Source organism: Anguilla rostrata, chromosome 3 (genome assembly GCF_018555375.3).
Source record: "Anguilla rostrata isolate EN2019 chromosome 3, ASM1855537v3, whole genome shotgun sequence".
Classification (NCBI taxonomy): Eukaryota; Metazoa; Chordata; class Actinopteri; order Anguilliformes; family Anguillidae; genus Anguilla; species Anguilla rostrata.
The window spans coordinates 926,101-944,630 of NC_057935.1; the positions used below are offsets into that span (position 1 = coordinate 926,101).

General features: G+C 44.9%; 2 protein-coding genes across 4 annotated transcripts; one reads left to right on the forward strand and one right to left on the reverse strand.

The window, feature by feature from the left end:
• Positions 1-3,653: 3,653 nt before the first annotated feature.
• med7 (mediator complex subunit 7) lies at positions 3,654-5,638 on the reverse strand. Its single transcript, XM_064325274.1, has 2 exons — positions 5,481-5,638; positions 3,654-4,543 (listed from the first exon to the last, which is right to left on the reverse strand). Exon 2 carries the CDS (start codon positions 4,532-4,534, stop codon positions 3,812-3,814), a length of 723 nt encoding a protein of 240 aa, XP_064181344.1. The 5' UTR covers positions 4,535-4,543; positions 5,481-5,638; the 3' UTR covers positions 3,654-3,811.
• A 420-nt stretch (positions 5,639-6,058) lies between these two features.
• itk (IL2 inducible T cell kinase) lies at positions 6,059-17,759 on the forward strand. Of its 3 annotated transcripts, none has more exons than XM_064325270.1 (17): positions 6,059-6,396; positions 7,323-7,427; positions 7,704-7,785; positions 8,432-8,557; positions 9,079-9,116; positions 9,262-9,413; positions 10,149-10,208; positions 10,461-10,515; positions 11,847-11,926; positions 13,065-13,201; positions 13,513-13,587; positions 13,996-14,164; positions 15,036-15,252; positions 15,556-15,620; positions 15,716-15,834; positions 16,145-16,302; positions 16,767-17,759. In XM_064325270.1, the coding sequence occupies exons 1-17, from the start codon at positions 6,259-6,261 to the stop codon at positions 16,830-16,832; spliced, it is 1,842 nt and encodes a 613-aa protein (XP_064181340.1). In that variant the 5' UTR covers positions 6,059-6,258; the 3' UTR covers positions 16,833-17,759. The 3 variants fall into 3 exon arrangements, with proteins under 3 accessions (XP_064181340.1, XP_064181339.1, XP_064181342.1); XM_064325269.1 differs by having other exon boundaries at positions 6,062-6,396; positions 10,149-10,214; XM_064325272.1 differs by lacking the exon at positions 6,059-6,396 and having other exon boundaries at positions 7,744-7,785; positions 10,149-10,214.
• Positions 17,760-18,530: the final 771 nt, after the last annotated feature.

Sequence of the window (18,530 nt, forward strand, 5' to 3'; positions counted from 1 at the left end):
GTCTTTTCCCCCGAGCAGGGAGACCCCAGTTTGGCTCGGCCCTTTCCCAGGCCTGGAGCCGGCAGAGCAGGGTGAAGCACTACAGCTGGGGTTATCAGCAGTTCAGCGATACCACAGGGTAGCTTGAGGCCGCTTCTACCATCTTTAGTAATCATTACAAAGACTAGGACAGGAGTATAAAAGCTAACCAGTTCAACACTGCTGTCTGTGTTATACTATACCTGTTATACTGGACCTGTCTTGTACTATACCTGGTAGGAATGCATTATATTTGTTTCTGATCCTGTCTGTCTGTCTATTCTTTTATTTTGGAAAGTTCTTTGAAAGCATTGTGAAAAAAGTTCAGTTTGAATAAAGTTATTATTACATTGCTGTAGTTTACACAGTGAAACACAGGTGTATGTTGTTTTGTTTGTTCTTTTGCAGTATAGTTCTGTGCAGTTTACTGCATTGTGTGATGATGAGCAGCAAGCAGGAAAGCTACACTTCTTTACCCTAGCACTCTAAGTTGCTAGGGTATGTGCTGTTACAGGGAACTGTTTTTCTGTGAAGACTACCTGAATGGTGCTTTGGTAGTCGTACAGGCAATTAGGTGTTAATCCATCTATAGTGAATCAGTTTATTTATTGATAGCGTTTAACATCCAGTGTTTTTCCTTGTGAATGTTGATTACCAATCGGTGACTTTAAAGGTAAAACATTAGTGTTTATTCTGCTTCTTGGAAAGGCTCATCCATTGGTTCCTGGAAGTGCAGGGCTGTAAAACTCCGCGGAACCTTTGTACTGAGCCATGTTTTCTTCCGTTTATGGGGCTTTGCTTGTCTGTACGGTCGGAGATCGAGGTCTGTGTAGTCTCACAGCACTTAACCTGTGTGATGACAGGAAGAAAGAATTATGACAAGCCGGTATCTCACTTTCCAAGAAAAGTTGGAAAGTGAGATACAACTTGGTCTGTAAGCACCCCTTATATGTTCTTTAATAAATATTTTAGTCTCACATTTTTACTGAGATGCCTTCAATAAGCCCTGAAAGTGGGTGGGACTACAGGGACAGTCGGATTATATCCAATCATATCGGATTATATCCAATCACCTGTAATTTTAAGGATTATATTATATATTATTATTATATCCAATCACCTGTAATTTTAAGTATGATTCAGTTATACTATATACATTCTTTTTTGGCAGTGTAGTAGTTGACTGAAGGTCTCCTGAGTTGACCATATTTACACTTTTCCCCATAATCGTAATTATGCATCTTTGCAGGCAGGCAGGGGCTGTAATTATCCTCATGGCAGTGGAGTATCTTGCCTATTTAATAGACGGCCACAGTCTGCACTTAGCAATAGCTTATAACAGTAACACAGTAGCAGTAATGTACTGATATAAACATACCAAAGTGTAACTTCAAATTATGAATCATAATAATTTGAGGAACATGATTCATTAGTCTACTTTACATCATCTAGGTTATAGTCTGCATTTGTCTGAAAAAGCAACACGATAAATATTGCATGGGCTATGATCTTGGTGAATGTGTTTCTAGTGAATACTGTGTCAGTTGTTTGCGTGCATGATTGTTGTTTCGTACTTTGTGCTCACTCAGTCTCCTTTACATGTAAACACCTGCCAGGATCGCAAGCGGCCAGTAAGACGTGCTGGTATATCACAGGAATAACGCACACTTACACAAGAGCAGTGCACGTTGTATAAAAGCTTTAGTAACTGATACCACTGAGCCGGCTGTCTGGCTGCTTTAAACTGGAACGGGGAAGCAATTCAAAGGATTGGCTTATATCACCTCATTACCCAACGCATTTCACTAACACAGCTGACAATTTATGATTATTATTATTATTATGATGAATGCAAGCGAATGGGAAGGAAGAACTGAGAATTGGCCAGTCACTACAGTGTCCATCTGTCCCACCTGTTGCTAAATCCTTCCAATGAGGTAAGTGATAGCTATGACAGCAGCAACTTGGGGGTGGGGGGGGTGGGAGATGGACTCCCTGATCCATAAACAAACGCTAGTATTTCAACATTGCAGCTTATCAAACGTGGTTTGCGCATATTCATTCTTAAAATGGTACTAAGACCCAAACATACACCTCCTTGGAATTATGGTACGTTTTAACAATGTTATTTACATTAATATTCAGGCTGCTTTTATGTTTTTATTGGGAGGTTCAGGATTCAAGTTTCCTTTTCCGTTAACCTTTTTAATGATTAATTATCCTGTTTGCTGAACTTTCTGTATAACTTGTTGATTGTTTAAACATACAACACGCATATTGTGTTTTCTTTAATGTTGGCTAAATATCAGGCTAGCCGTATTGGCCTAATTAGTTTGGTAGAAGTTTCCTGTTGATGTACAGTATACTGTATACTGCGTGCATGTTTAAGAAATTACTGATCTTTGTGAAAAGTATGGATCTTACCTTATTCCATGCACTTCTGTCTGTGGGGGTCACGGTTGGATGTGAAGTTGAACACAGGAGAATTGTGAGAACTGTGTGGTTTAATGTAAAAAAACATGTATAAGTCAGGAAAACACTTTCGGCTGCTCTCCACCAGTAGGCCTGAAGGTTTGGCTATATGGACCTATAATGGATCACCTTGCAAGCCAACGTCAGCACTTAAAAATAGAAAAACAGTGGCAGTCACTAAGAAAAAACCCCTCTTGGTTTGTTGATGTTTGGGCAGGATGTGCTGCTCAGAGCAGAGTTCCTGTTTGGTGATATTCTGGCAGGTTGTGCTGCTCACGGCACAGTCCCTGTTCGGTAAGGACACAGTTCCTGTTTGGTAAAGACACAGGTCCTGTTTGGTAAGGACACAGTGCTCCTCTTTCTCCCCACAAACACGGTCTCCTGGGTGCACCAGGTAAGTTGCTAGGCAACGGCACTTACGCTGGAAGGGGAGTGAGGTCACCGGAAAAGACAAAGACCGGTTGCTAACAGATATCACAGCCCCAAAGGATACGATAAATAAATGTTGTAAGAAACCGCCAAGCAGCTCCTACATAAATAACAAGCGTATAATTTGCATTTAAGCAGGTATTCAAGCGGTTGGGAGTGTTGTATTTGTTTAGAAAATGTTGATTGCAGCCTGAAGGGTTCTTGTGCTTCAAGGCATCACCCAATGTTCCACAATGTTTATAATTCTCAATTGAGAAACTGTTCAAATAAAGATCAAACAAATCCAGGACAATCACACGCCGCGTTTATGTTTGTTCATTTCAAACGAAACCTTTGTTAACAACCTTTGATGGGGACCTGCATTTCAAATATGCCGATAGCTCTTTGCAGGCATATTTTTAACTCAGAATTTAATTTCACAAAATAAAATGCATTCTCAATAAAGACCCTTCTCATCACCCGATGAATTGCCTGTTTTAGTTAAATTTTGACACAAAGCAAAGACAGTCCTGTGAGTGTTCATCACTGTTTACACTGCCAAACATCAGCAACACATTTAGCTTGCGCCACTGAAAGCTGGTGCATCAAGGGAACGGACAGGAACCCAGACTAATCCCATTGGCTACAGTGATGATAAACAGATGAAAAAGACCAATCTGATTGGCTCCAATGATGATAAGAGAGCTGTAAAGGTGTGGTCTGTACCACTAAGATTTCAATAAAAGGTTTTTGGCCTCAATTTACAGCCCTTTATTCTCACTTAAGAATTATGTACACGTTTCACAGCAAAATCGCAGAGAGAAGCCATGAGGCAAACACAAAGATGGAGCCGTACATAACGCTCACGTTCCACAAAACAGAAAAAACAGAACAGAAAACCTTAAAAGTGGACTCAGGTCATCTCATCAATGATACTGCACATGGCCACGTCTTTGTCCCACAGCTTGTCCCTCTTAGGCGGGGGCGCGGTGGTCCTGTCCTGCACCCCCCCTGCGGAGCCCCCACCCCCCGCCTCCTCCAGGTCCATGGGCTCGGGGCGGGGGGCCCTGGCGGCCCCCGGCCTCCCCGCGGCGGGACCCTCGGCCTGGGGCAGGTCGTCGGGCAGCGAGGCCAGGCAGCCCTGGATCATCTCCAGCACGCGCTCCAGGTGCTTCTGGAAGCGCTCTGCGGTCTCCAGCCGCTGCCGCCGCTGCACCTCCATCATCACGCGCAGAGTCTCGCGCGCCTGGTGGGGACGGTACTCGTTGATCAGGTGGTGCATGTGCACGAACAGCAGCTTCAGGTCCTCCAGCTTCTCCTCCCGCCGCACGCTGCCCGGGCTCTTGATCAGGATGTCCAGCAGGTCCAGGAAGTTCACCAGGATGGACATGTTGAGCTTCTTCAGCTCCCTCTTGTGGTCGAACTGCATGGGGTGCAGGCGCTCGATGCCCTGGCTCTCCAGCGGCCGGATGATCAGGTCGTCGCACTGGAACTGGTTGCCGAACATCATGTAGCTGTCCCGTATGGGGGGCGGGGGCTTGGGGACCAGGCCTTTGCGCACGTTGTCATCGGTGTACTCCTTAATGTACTGCATGGGCGGGGGCGGGAGGGCGCTGACCTGCTGGGGTTCTCCCATGGTGCAGCCCTAAAAACGCATCACACCATCACACCACCAATCGAATTACAGCACTCACTGGCGCCTAGGTTGTGTTAACAGAGCTATCACATTCAATATTATAAAGGGACGGTACCTAGCAATACAGGTTCAGCATTATAACACACCTTTGCTTCCACTTGCATCTGCTGCGACTGCTCCTATCCGCGTTATTTATTCCACTCTGTAGTCCTTGATGTTGTTGTGCATGTTTACCGTTAAATGTACCAAAACTTACTTCTCCTGACAGTCGCATGTATTACTCTACCTAATCACAACAGATAAAATGGATGGTAAATGGATCAATATGCCTTTATCCAAGCTTACAAGATCTTGCGAGAGTTAGGTTGGTTAGTGTCTTGTTAAAGGACCTGCATCCCAGGCGGGGTTTGAACGGCAACTCGATTAACAATCGGACAATCGTCTACCTCGAGCTATGTTTTATGTAAATTCTGTCAGCATTGGCAGTAAATAATTAAAGACAACTATAACGAGCGTAGAACTATTTTAGAATAAAGGGTAGAAAAGCAGCTATGACAAGTACTTAGAACATACATTGTAGAATCATAAAAATTGCCCAACTTATTAGCTACAAGTTGCGTATCGAATTTACCGTTTGTGCAGCTACCGATGTTCCTGAACTGCTGCGGTACCAAATGCTTCGTGTTAGCTCAACTACGGTAGCCACCTAGCCACCGAGCTGTTTTTCAAAGTTGACGGTATCGTCGAGTAATAATTTAACTATAATAACATAATAATTATAAAACTACAATAATAATTTAGTAGTGTTATTTAACTAGCTAGATCGTTAGCACTATATTGAAGGTTCAGTTAAGCAGCAGAATAACAGCACAACAGAAGGCGATGATGATAGCACTAGTGATAGCTAGCCTGCATACCAGTACAGACACGGGAGACTGGAACTTACCTCTTGATTAGTCTTCTAATATGATGATATTTTTAGTTAATTTCGTGAATTCTTAAACCTTTCCTTACTGTCGAACACTCCCTCTGCCCACAAAAAGGTACAAAGCGCAGTGAAACCACACTACGTCACATAAGCCCTCTGAAAAACACGATTGGCTAAGAAGCACAGTTTTGAACTATTTCTATTGGTTAATTCCATGCACTACTTGTCATGCAGAGTGAGTAGCAGACTCAATAAAGTAAAGTCCGATTGGTTTAATGAAAATTGAGGCGGATTCAAATGAGTGACGGTAGTCCAGATTAATCACTGGGATTATAAACTAGGTTCGCCTATTACTATAGGCACTAATCGTGTATGAAACGAGCTGCTTTACATTGTTTGTAAATTGCTATTTTTTAAATAAACTTTTATACATGGCAAAGCAGTGGACCAATGTATGCTTTTATTATAGTTTTAATTTAGATAAATACTTTGTTTAAAGTTTATCTAGTTATGCACTTATTATTTAGAAGTAAAAATATGTAAAAAGGTTCAAATATTATTTCAATATTTACTATTGCATATTTTTTATATATTTAATTCGATTTGTGAATAAATCAATCTAGCATAGCGCCTACATGTTACTAAAGGAAGTGGTTCACCTACAGAATTATGCCGGAAACGCACCACGATCTCTTCTCTGATTGTTGTCAAAGCCAAGCAGTTAAATTCTGAACGTTAGTCGCGTAATCTTGGTACAATACCAAATGCGCTCTCCGTTAAGACTGATGAATCCAAGATGAACCCGCCGGTCATTTTAGAAGACATGCTCTTCAAGAAATCCCAACAGAAGCGAAGGACCTCGCCCTCTAATTATAAACAGAGATATTTTGTTTTAAGCACAGAAGATTTGACCTACTTTGAATGCCGCCCGGGGGTATGTATTTCGAGTTACTTAAGAAGAAAGAAATACTTCTAAAAAGGTATAATGTTACAGAAAATGTTCATCCAAAATGGGGAAATTCAAGGTTATTTGGGTATAATGTTAATTGTGATAATATAATAGCAACGGACTATTCATTATTATGATTATTATTATTATGATTATTATTGTTGTTATTATTATTATTATCTTTCTATACTAATAAAATAATTAGATGGAAGATGTTGCAGTTCTTTAAGATTAAGTTATTTAATAGCTGTTTACTGAGTTAGAGAATGTTTTTGTTTTTATCGTAAATGCACCGTATTCCTGAAAATAAATCTTTTTGTATCATGTTAATCAAAGCATAAATTAATAGCAACAAACAATACAAAAATCTTGATAAAATAATTATTTATATTTTCTAGGACTTGCTAACACATTTACACATGTTTTTGGTTACGTTAGCCTACAGTATCTCGTAATCTGACTCAATATAATTTAATGATTGCCATGAATTAATAAATTAACAAATGATCACTTCATGTAACATTCAAATTTGTATATGTTAATTTATTTTTAATTTCTAATCTTTCAATTAGACATATTTTCAAATGGTATTACGGTATTTATGGTATTTAACTACTGCATGTACAGTATTGGGAAATATTTTTTTTCAAGAACATAAATTTGAATTAATCTTCATTGTTACCATTTCCCCAAAAGGATAGGAAAGGATTATCTGCTATAAAAGCCCTTACATCAACTTCCTCCCTTCATCCTCTTTATGACCCACTGAACACAAAATATTGTGCAGAAAATGTAACTGTTTAAAAAAACACTTTCAAATGCACAATTTTTCTTAACTTAATTAGGTGATTCTTAAGTCACATACATGCTCGGCGAAATACAAGAAAACAAAATGTGTCTCTTTATTTCAGAAAAAGCCCGCTATGAAAGGTTGCATCGAGCTGTCCCGGATAAAGTGTGTGGAGATGGTGTACAGTGAGGCATCAATACCGTGCTCTTATAAATACCCTTTCCAGGTGAGAACACCACTTTACATGGATCTGGTTTGAGAAGCCCACTCCACTGTTTCCCTTCTAGAGACAGGGGATCAGACTATGTGGAAGACGTAGATAGAAGATGTTTATGGTTATTTCAACTGAAAAAGTTTTTAAAGTTTTACTATACCTTTGTATTTTTGATCAAACTTCTCACACAAAACCAAATGTTAAAAATCTAAGGGCTGGGTCGTTTTTTGCTGTACTCTGGCCTCCAGTGCATTCGGAACGTGTGTACATTCTTGTGTGCTTCTCAAGGTTGCCCATGACAACTACTACCTTTACATATTCGCTCCAGACAAGGACTGTCGTCTGCGATGGGTTCGCGCTCTGAAGGAAGGTAAGCAGGACTCCTCACCTGTGCCGACTGAAACATACTGTCTTTGAGGGCAGGGCTCATTATATTTGTTTGTTGGGTTCAAATGCTTTAAAGCTTTGAAGCATTGTTGCAAGCGTGTCCTGGTTGCATTGCCCGTAAGGCTAAGGGTAATTTCCAAACTATTTCAGGCTCATTGAGTCATCCTCACAGGGATTTTTTTGAAGTCTGTGTCACTTGTCTTAGAATTCAACATAACTGCGATTTGTCACTTTCAGAGTAGGGATCAGGCTTTAATCTTTTCCTTGGTTCACACTAAATCAGCTTACTGCACCTCAATCAGCCTTATCAGGAGAAAAATTCCTCATGAACTCAGTACGTCCAATATGGATACTCTTTAATGTTGGCTAATATTGAATTTAACTTTCAGGAATATAAAAGTAAGACTGTAAGGTGCACCAGTGTAGTGTAATAGTTAAGGAACTGGGCTTGTAGCCTAAAGGTTGCAGGTTTGTTTTCCCTGTAGAACACTGCTGTGGTGCCCATGGGCAAGGTCCTTAACTTGAATTACAGCAGTATATATCCAGTGGTATTTACTAAGGCAAAAACATGATGTTCTCACAGTGTTACTTAAATGTTCTGTCAAATTTCCTTATCTGCCTTTCCACAGAAACAAAGAATAACTGCTTGTTTTCCAAGTATCATCCGGACTTCTGGGCGGACGGCAGGTGGAGGTGCTGCCAGCAGAACGAGAAAATGGCCCTGGGGTGCGCGGAGTACGACCCGAGCAAAAACGGTACCCGCCTCCCGTTACCCACGGAAACGAGCTGCGGCTCTGCCAGCGCGGCTCTGCCAGCGCGGCTCTGCTTCAGAACGCTCTGACAGGAGCCGACTGCCCCCGGCTGCTCACAGGAAGCAGATAAATGGATGAACTCAGGATACAAAATAAACAGCATTCGTATAATTCACAGGGCATGTCCCACACTCCCTTTGTGACGTTCATCCGCTGCTGAAGGCTGAGCTTCTGCCGCGTAGAGCGCTGGGCCTGCACGGCTCTTTCCTCAAAGAGTAAAACTGTCCTATGAAAAACTGCCATGACTGGCTGTTCACTTCATGGAGGAAGAATAGTGGGGGAAAAAAAACAATGAAATGAATGGCTGTAATGAAGTGTGAAGTCAAATCCAGATCAAACATCACTGCCTCTCTGTCTCAAATGCTGAGTGAATTTATTACCTGTCATCTGATTATACCTGGAATATCCTTTGGATTAACCAAAAAGGAACAGATTAAATATGATGTATGTTCTCTGTTCCACAGCTTCCAAAAAGCCTCTCCCTCCGACTCCAGAACCTCAGGTAGGCCCTCGTGTTCTTACCCAGAGACCCACTCGAGATCTAGTCTGGGCTGTGAGTCCAGCTTAAGGGACATTCTGACTGTTACTGGGGGGACGGTGAGTTTGTGCTGAGCGCTGACGCCTCGCTCCGGGGTTTTCTCGCGTAGCGGCGGTTCTCGGATCCGGGGGAGATGGTGGTGGTGGCGCTGCACGATTTCATCCCTCAGGGAGACCTGGACCTCCGGCTGCACAAAGACCAGGAGTACATCGTCACGGACACCTCCGACAGCAACTGGTGGACCGTGCAGGACAGCAACGGGCAAGTAGCGGGAAGGGCCTTCGCCATGGTCACGTGACATGCCCTATGTGCACAATCACTGCAGTCTGAAAGTTAAAAGGCTGCAGGTCAAAGGACAGGGTTGAGATAAGAGAGGGATGCAGATAACTGGGTTCTGTGCTTTTAACTCTTTGAGGTGTGAGAGAACAGATATGTGATTAGAATGTTCTTAACTGAACATTCTAACGCTGATGTAACAATCCCCACTGGTGACTGAAAGCAACTGAGTTCTAGAACATTGAATTCTGTACAAAACATTCCAGAAAACTGGCTATTCAGAGTGTTAGATTTCTGGGGCTCGGTGCTCTGATGCACCCTGTGGTCTGGGATCGTGTGCTGGGACTGGCAGGCCTGCAGGCCTTCAGTCCGGAGAGTCATTTCGGCCCCCGTGTGCAATAGTGCCTCCGCTGGGTGACTGGGTGCTGGCAGCTTATGTCAGCTGAATAAGGACTGCTGTCCTTTGGCGTTGTGAACAAAAACACGTAGCTGAACATGTTTCAGAGGGTCTGTGTGTAAGTACTGTTAAATGGGGGTATGTTTCAGCAGTGGGATGGGATCACATTTGTACAACTGTAAGAAAAAAAGTGGGATGTTACAGCTGTTCAGATTTGAGCACATATCACTATGACAACGTTCCGCCCTCACTTATGAACAATAACTGCCAACCGGCGTCTGCCCGTCTCATTCACGCTGTCATTGCACTGTCGTTCCTAACAGGAACACTGGCTTCGTACCCTGCAGCTACTTAGCAGAGAAGTCCCCAAACAACCTGGAGAGGTTCGAGTGAGTGCCGTCCCACTGCATCACAGCATACCTAATGAACTCCGTTAACACTGTTTCCATGATGAGTCCATTGTCCAAGAAACTGATTTGTGCATTATAACATGCTACACGTATGTGAAAATATAAGCTATGTACGTCCCTCCAGATACGAGCTGCTAAATGCTTAATGCTAAAAGTCTGTTAAATGGATAATTGCAGGTGAATGTGCAGAGGATGCTGATCTCTCTCCTTCTGATGACTTTGCAGATGGTTCAACAAAGACATGACCAGAGCCCAATCTGAACAGCGTTTGTTCAAAGAGGTACGCGCAGAGAGGATAAATATAACACAGCGCACTTTTATTCTGCTTCGAATCTGTCAGGGCTCGGTTCCATCAAAGCCCAAAGCAATTTCACCTCAACTTTCAGCTGAAACATTTGCGTGAAAAAAGCAGAATATTTTTGTTTTTCCTTTTCTTACATCACATTTTCATATTAATTTCATATTAATGACTCGTAATACTGCGTCAGAGTCAAAGTGCCACGCGGAAAAGCGGATCGACCGGTTCGGGTCTGAGCCGTGAGAACGGCTGATGGATGCCCACGTGTGAATATCCACGGTGCAGAGCCGCAGTTCGGCAGGGTTCTCTGGTGAAGGTGCGAACAGATCCAGGCTGAAGCGTGTGCAGCAGTCCTGCAGCGTCGCATTTGCAGAACGTGCAGCTGCAAGCACGGCGGAGAGGAGCTGCACAACCGCAGCTCAGCCCAGGATTTCCTGTCTTCAGCGAGTTCGCCCTTCTCTTCCGTCTCTCGGTCTGTTTTTCCCCCTCAGAAAGGTTGCCTGCCACAGCTCACGCAGTTACATTATGCCACCGCGTAACTTCCCTTCCCTGTGGAAAATGTCTTCAGGGTCCACAGTGTCCTCATTTTCTCTAAGAAAAATGAGAAGAACTACACCAGACTCACTGTAAATCTGTTAAAAATGAGACAGGTCAGCTCCAGATAAAAGAGATCTTTTCTGGCTACAGTGGAAGCCTTACAGTACATTACTTTGTGCGTTATTTGCTAGAAGTTACCAATAATTGTTTACTTTGTTTCACAGTTAGATATAATAGACAGTTCCACATGTGTTGTTTGATGTGCATAGCTAACAGGAACTTTACTGTATATTAGTTGCATTAGTTTAGTTGGATGCTTTATGCTGGTTTACACTGGTATTGAACTGTGATGTTGGCTGTGCTGTTGGCTGTACTGTTGGCTGTGCTGTTGGCTGTGATGTTGGCTGTGTTGTTGGCTGTGTTGTTGGCTGTGCTGTTGGCTGTGTTGTTGGCGATGTTGTTGGCTGTGCTGTTGGCTGTGCTGTTGGCTGTGATGTTGGCTGTGTTGTTGGCTGTGTTGTTGGTTTTGATGTTGGCTGTGCTGTTGGCTGTGATGTTGGCTGTGTTGTTGGCTGTGTTGTTGGTTTTGATGTTGGCTGTGCTGTTGGCTGTGTTGTTGGTGATGTTGTTGGCTGTGCTGTTGGCTGTGATGTTGACTGTGATGTTGGCTGTGCTGTTGGCTGTGTTGTTGGCTGTGCTGTTGGCTGTGTTGTCAGCTGTGTTGTTGGCTGTGCTGTTGCTAATGAGGTGAGTAAGCTGTGGATCTCTGTGTCCAGGACAAGGAGGGGGCGTTCACGGTGCGGAACTCCAGACAGGCCGGGGTGTACACCGTCTCAGTCTTCACCAAAGCCCTGGGGTAACTGCCTTACCTGTGCCACCTGTCTTACCTGTGCCACCTGCAGTGCAGGCTGTCTAAAGCCCTAAAGCTCGCCCGACTCCACGTACCGACCGCCAGCTCTATCTCAGCAGCCATCTTATCTGCCTTCCTGTGTCACTGTTACATCTGCACCACTGAATGAAGCGTTTCAGCGCTGCACTGTAGCCCTGGCTGATAATGAAGCCCTTTCAGCTCTGCACTGTAGCCCTGACTGATAATGAAGTCCTTTCAGCTCTGCACTGTAGCCCTGACTGATAATGAAGTCCTTTCAGCTCTGCACTGTAGCCCTGACTGATAATGAAACCCTTTCAGCTCTGCACTGTAGCCCTGACTGATAATGAAGTCCTTTCAGCGCTGCACTGTAGTCCTGACTGATAATGAAACCCTTTCAGCTCTGCACTGTAGCCCTGACTGATAATGAAGTCCTTTCAGCTCTGCACTGTAGCCCTGACTGATAATGAAGTCCTTTCAGCTCTGCACTGTAGCCCTGACTGATAATGAAGCCCTTTCAGCTCTGCACTGTAGCCCTGACTGATACTGAAGCCCTTTCAGCTCTGCACTGTAGTCCTGACTGATAATGAAGTCCTTTCAGCTCTGCACTGTAGTCCTGACTGATACTGAAGCCCTTTCAGCTCTGCACTGTAGTCCTGACTGATAATGAAGCCCTTTCAGCTCTGCACTGTAGTCCTGACTGATAATGAAACCCTTTCAGCTCTGCACTGTAGCCCTGACTGATAATGAAACCCTTTCAGCTCTGCACTGTAGCCCTGACTGATAATGAAACCCTTTCAGCTCTGCACTGTAGTCCTGACTGATAATGAAGCCCTTTCAGCGCTGCACTGTAGTCCTGACTGATACTGAAGTCCTGTTTTTGCCGGTCCATTGGTCTTGTGAGTTTCTGAGCTACATTATGCTTCAAATAAATGTATAAATTATGTTGAACATCTACACAGGAAAGACAGCAGTTCAGTGCTTGAACCGGGAGACTTCTGTGGTTCTGAGAAACCAGACTCCTCCTGCTCTGGCGGAAACCGCGGAACGCTCTCTCCCTCTGCACAGTCTCTGTGCTGATCTGCGTGCTTCATGTGGTTAAAGTGCGCCTCGCTCCTTCTCTCAGGTCGAACGGCCAGAATAATCCCAGGGTTAAGCATTATCAGATCAGAGAGACGGACGGCGGCAAATACTACCTGGCAGAGAAGTACCTGTTCAAAACCATCCCCGATCTCATCCACTACCACCAGCACAATGCTGCAGGTGAGCTACCTGACCCTCCAGAACTCTGTAACTACATCCAGCGCACTGCATTCTGGGAAATGCTCTCTACCATAGATCTCATTTTCGTAAGATGGGAGGTACAAAAGATATTTTATAGTTTATCCATCAGACAAAAACTTAAACCCTAAATAGTTCCCCAGCTTCAGTGGTCTAATCAGGCATCACTAATCAAGCAATACTCTCCTGTAGATTAAAAAAGCGCTGTATAGCTGTATTTAAATTGCCATTTTTTAGGAGAGGGTCCACTACTGTTAGCATCACCGCCATCCTCCTGTCTCTGTCCCCTGCAGGCCTGATCACCAGACTGCGCCACCCTGTGTCAATGAGCCGCCACAGCGCCCCCAGGACTGCTGGCTTCGCTTCAGGTCAGAGGTTAAATCTGTCCAATCAGGGGCCGCCCGTGAGGGCCCCGTCATCTGATTCAGTGTTTCTGAGTATTTATTTTAATCAGCGCTTACCTGAGCGCTGTCACTGACTGTCACACGCCCGCGCGACACCCCGGGGAGGGAGGTGTGGCAGTTCCGGGAAACGCAGTTGGTTGCCGCACCCACACTAACACGAAATGAAATAAATCAAACACCGAAAATAAAGATGAAATAAAAGAACAAGCTAAAACACATACATAGCCTGGGTCTGAGCTCCCTGTCTCTCTCTCTCCCTCCCTCCCTCCCTGCCTCCCTGTCTCCCTGTCTCTCTCTCTCCCTCCCTCCCTCCCTGCCTCCCTGTCTCTCTCTCTCCCTCCCTCCCCCTCTTTTTCCCCCCCTCTCTCACAGATAAATGGGAGGTGGACCCAGCGGATCTCACACTGGATGTGGAACTGGGCAGTGGGCAGTTTGGCGTGGTGTTGCTAGGATGCTGGCGGGAGATAAAGGTGGCGGTAAAGATGGTGCGTGAGGGGGCCATGTCAGAGGAGGACTTCAAGGAGGAGGCGAAGGTCATGATGTGAGTGCTGGGTTAGGTTGGGTCATGATGTCAGTGTTGGGTTAGGGTTGGGTCATGATGTCAGTGTTGGACTAGGATCATGATGTGGGTTTTGGGTTAGGTTTGGGTCAGGATGTGAGTGCTTGGTTAGGTTGAGTCATGATGTGAGTGCTGGGTTAGGGTTTGGTCATGATGTGTTGTAGTCATTCATTTTAGTGAGAGAAGAAAGGACTGTCCTGCACTGAATATCTGAGTATCCAGAACAACTTTGACTTAAATCTGTCTGTTCAAACGGCCTTATTGATTCCTTAGACTCCAGGAAGACATTTGATGTGTTAACTTGCACATCTGAAGTCGATTGCTAATCTCTGGCTGCAAACAGATACCAGTTCTCACCTCCCCGAACTCACCATCCCACTGAAACTGAAACACATGCATGAGTCATTATGAAGAATCTCGCTTTATAAAAAATAATAATTAAAGAAAATGCAAAAAAATATTCTTGACAAAACTGGCTAAATAAAAAATCATGATGAAAAGGTATTCTTGAGAATATAACTCACTACATTACATTACATTCAGCTAATTAACGCAATAGCGCAAATACCAGCATAATGTGGACCAGTAAGTACCGAAGCAACATTGCAAAAGCATCAGTGTAAGATAACTACCCAGCTAACCAAGAACCAAAACACTCATTCTGAATATATACAGATTACATCCATAACAAGCCCTAATAAGAAAAGCATAACACCACAAAGAAATAATGTGAACTAGTGCAAAAGGTAGGAGTGTTAGAGAGATGGGAAAAAGAACAGAGATGGAGTCTGAACACCATCATGGTGTGTCTCTGCGAGCGCTAAGGCTAGACCGCCTGCCCTGTCCCACACAGGAAGCTGTCCCACTCCAAACTGGTGCAGCTGTACGGGGTGTGCACCCAGCGCGCCCCCATGTGCCTCCTCTTCGAGTTCATGGAGCACGGCTGCCTGTCGGACTACCTGCGGGGGAACCGGGGCTCGTTGCCACGGGAGACCCTGCTGGGCATGTGCCTGGACGTGTGCGAGGGCATGGCCTACCTGGAGAGCGCCAACTTCATCCACAGGGACCTGGTGAGGAGCCAGTCGCCAAGCACAGCCATCACGCACCACACTGCTGCACCGCAACTGGGCCACTGGGCTCCGGACACCAGTGCTGTGGAGCCAAAATGGCTCTCATTACAGGAATAAGTGAGAAGAGCAAACACGGGAAACACTGCCTTCAATCTCCTGTAGTACTGTGTGTGGCCTGTAGAGTATAAAGGAGTCACTGGCTCTCCTGTAGTACTGTATGTGGTCTGTAGGGTGTAAAATAGTCACTGTCTTGCAAGTGAATGTATCAATTAATTTTAAAATGCAGTTGTTTTTGTCCTGCAGGCTGCAAGGAACTGCCTGGTTTCTGAAAACTATGTGGTAAAAGTCTCCGATTTCGGTATGACAAGGTAAAGCACCTGCCGGCTGCCATACCCTGGCTCACCTGTCACCTGCTGAAATGACGGACAGGTGACCATGTGCTGATTCTCCTGTGTGGCTGCAGGTTCGTGCTGGATGACCAGTACACCAGCTCTCTGGGATCCAAGTTCCCAGTCAAGTGGTCAGCGCCGGAGGTCATCCAGTACTCCAAGTTCAGCAGCAAGTCCGACGTGTGGTCCTTCGGTGAGGCTTTCCGCTTGACTTTTATCATTTCGTTTATGCGTTTTTGACAGTGTTACAATGCAGATTTCTTTACACTTTTCTCATCCTAGTAGAGCATTATTTGCATCACTTGCAGCTGTTCTCAGGAAAACATCAGTGTCCACAAACGCTCTCCCCGCCACGTGTGCTGAACTCACCTGTACGCTAACTTCCTGCCCTCCCCACAGGTGTCCTGATGTGTGAACTCACCTGTATGCTAACTTCCTGCTCTCCCCACAGGTGTCCTGATATGTGAACTCACCTGTATGCTAACTTCCTGCCCTCCCCACAGGTGTGCTGATGTGGGAGGTGTATAACGAGGGCCGCATGCCCTACGAGAACCGCTCCAACGGGGAGGTGATGGACGCGCTGACCGCGGGCCTACGCCTCCTCAAGCCCAAACTGGCCCCCGAGGCCGTGTACCAGCTCATGGACTGGAGCTGGAAGGAGGTGCGAGTCACGCGCTGTAGCTGTTTACTTACCTGTGCGCTGTAGCTCTTTACTTACCTGTGCGCTGTAGCTCTTTACTTACCTGTGCGCTGTAGTTCTTTACTTACCTGTGCGCTGTAGCTGTTGACTTACCTGTGTGCTTTAGATGCTTACTTACCTGTGCGCTGTAGCTCTTTACTTACCTGTGCGCTGTAGCTCTTTACTTACCTGTGTTCTGTAGCTCTTTACTTACCTGTGCGCTTTAGCCCTTTAGTTACCTGTACGCTTTAGCCCTTTACTTACCTGTGTTCTGTAGCTCTTTACTTACCTGTGCGCTGTAGCTGCTTACTTACCTGTGCGCTTTAGCCCTTTAGTTACCTGTATGCTTTAGCCCTTTAGTTACCTGTACGCTTTAGCCCTTTAGTTACCTGTGGACAGGTGTAACCTGCGCTGAACACGCCTCCTTGCTCCTCCCTCCTGTACAGAAACCGGAGGATCGTCCGTCTTTCAACCTCCTTTTCCATCAGCTGCTCGCCCTGGCAGAGCTCTGAAGGACAGCGGTGTTCACTCTGGACAGATGCCCTACAGACGTCCTACAGACGCCCTACAGACTCTGTCCAGACGCTGGACAGATGCCCTACAGACACCCTACAGACGCCCTACAGATGCCCTACAGACGCCGTACAGACGCCCTACAGACTCCGTCCAGACGCTGGGCAGATGCCCTACAGACGCCGTACAGATGCCCTACAGACACCCTACAGACACCTTACAGATGCCCTACAGACGCCGTACAGACGTCCTACAGACGCTGAGATATTAAAACTATTTATTTTGCTCTTCATCGCTGAAAACAGTTCATTCTGTTGTATATCCTTGTCACATACTGTTTTATAGTCTTTTTGAAGCTCAATTTCGCTATGCTACGATCAACCCCTACAGTCCAGCTCAACCACTCAACACAGATCAGCATACAGCTACACCTCCGCAGGGATCCAGTACACATTCCAGATCACCAATCTCTTCTGTCCCTGCGTCTGATTGGTGGAAAGACGGCCCACCGCCACCAGAACTGCAGCAAAGTCACCCACCATCTTCTGCCCCAGCATGAAGACCCATCTCTCCACAAAACACAGAGACTAAGCACCTACCTTCCTCACACTCAATAACATCAAACTAAAACTTCCTTAACCTCATTTCCCCAACCCTTCCCATTCCATTAAAACAAAGCACAGTTTGTGTGAACAGGAGTTATTTTTCTCTATAGTTTTTTGCCTCATATATGTGGATGTAAAGCTGTACTGAAGTTCAAAGCACTTTTCTAATGTTGTCTGGAGAATAGAGTTTCCCAGATGGAGCAAAAGTCAATGTAAATATGTTTTCCTCTTGATGGTATTGACTTGTTCTGTGATATATTCAATATATTCAACATGTTCAATATATTTAATCTCAAATATATGAACTGAAATAACGCTGAACCTCAGTCTCTGATATGTTTCAGGCTTGTGTTTGTGTTTATTTCGCGTTTGTACCTCATTCTGAAATCAAACCCAAGGTTATCCAGACTGCCATTCTCTTGCCTGTCCTATAGGGGGTGCTCAAAACCGTTGTATTTGCTGTCGTGTTTTTTCTCCTCCACACTTCTGAAGTGTTTTATCACAGAGGATGCTGCTGATTCATACCATAATTTAAACAGGATGAAATTATCAGTTAATTATGGCAGGATGTTCTCTGACTGATTCTGTGCTGTGGTGAATCCCAAATGTAGTACCTTCGTATCTATAGCCTTGTGTGCAATCTTCACCCACTGGATATAGCCCTCTTTCATATCCACACACCTGTCTAATTACCCATACCTGTCCTATAACTCACCAAACCTGGCCAGCCTACTTATATTTCCTTTATAAAAGTATTCCGTGCTCTTCTGTCCAAGGTTTTTAATTAACCCAGTTAACACCCAGGTGTCGCCCCCTGTCACGCATGTTTCACGGCAGTGTTAACTGAGCGATTGACCTGACCTGGGCTTTGTGCAGGGATTCCATCTGACTGGCTGTCTCTCAACTGGATGAATGAGCGTCTGTCGTACTGTAGGGGCGGTGAGGAGATCTTTTACATGAGTGGAGGTGAACACGAGGGGAAACACAAACAGCCATGAAATGGAAACAGAAAATGGGCCTCATTCACGAAACATGCGTACGATCACATTTGTAAGAACGTTTCTAAGAGCATTTCGGCATTCAACCTTTTTT

Coding starts and splice junctions, on each gene's coding strand:
- med7 (XM_064325274.1), bottom strand. CDS start 4,534: ATGGGAGAACCCCAGCAGGTCAGCGCCCTCCCGCCCCCGCCCATGCAG.
- itk (XM_064325269.1), top strand. CDS start 6,259: ATGAACCCGCCGGTCATTTTAGAAGACATGCTCTTCAAGAAATCCCAA. Junction 7,428..7,703: donor CTTATAAATACCCTTTCCAG/GTGAGAACACCA, acceptor GTGCTTCTCAAG/GTTGCCCATGACAACTACTA. Junction 16,303..16,766: donor TGGACTGGAGCTGGAAGGAG/GTGCGAGTCACG, acceptor CCTCCTGTACAG/AAACCGGAGGATCGTCCGTC.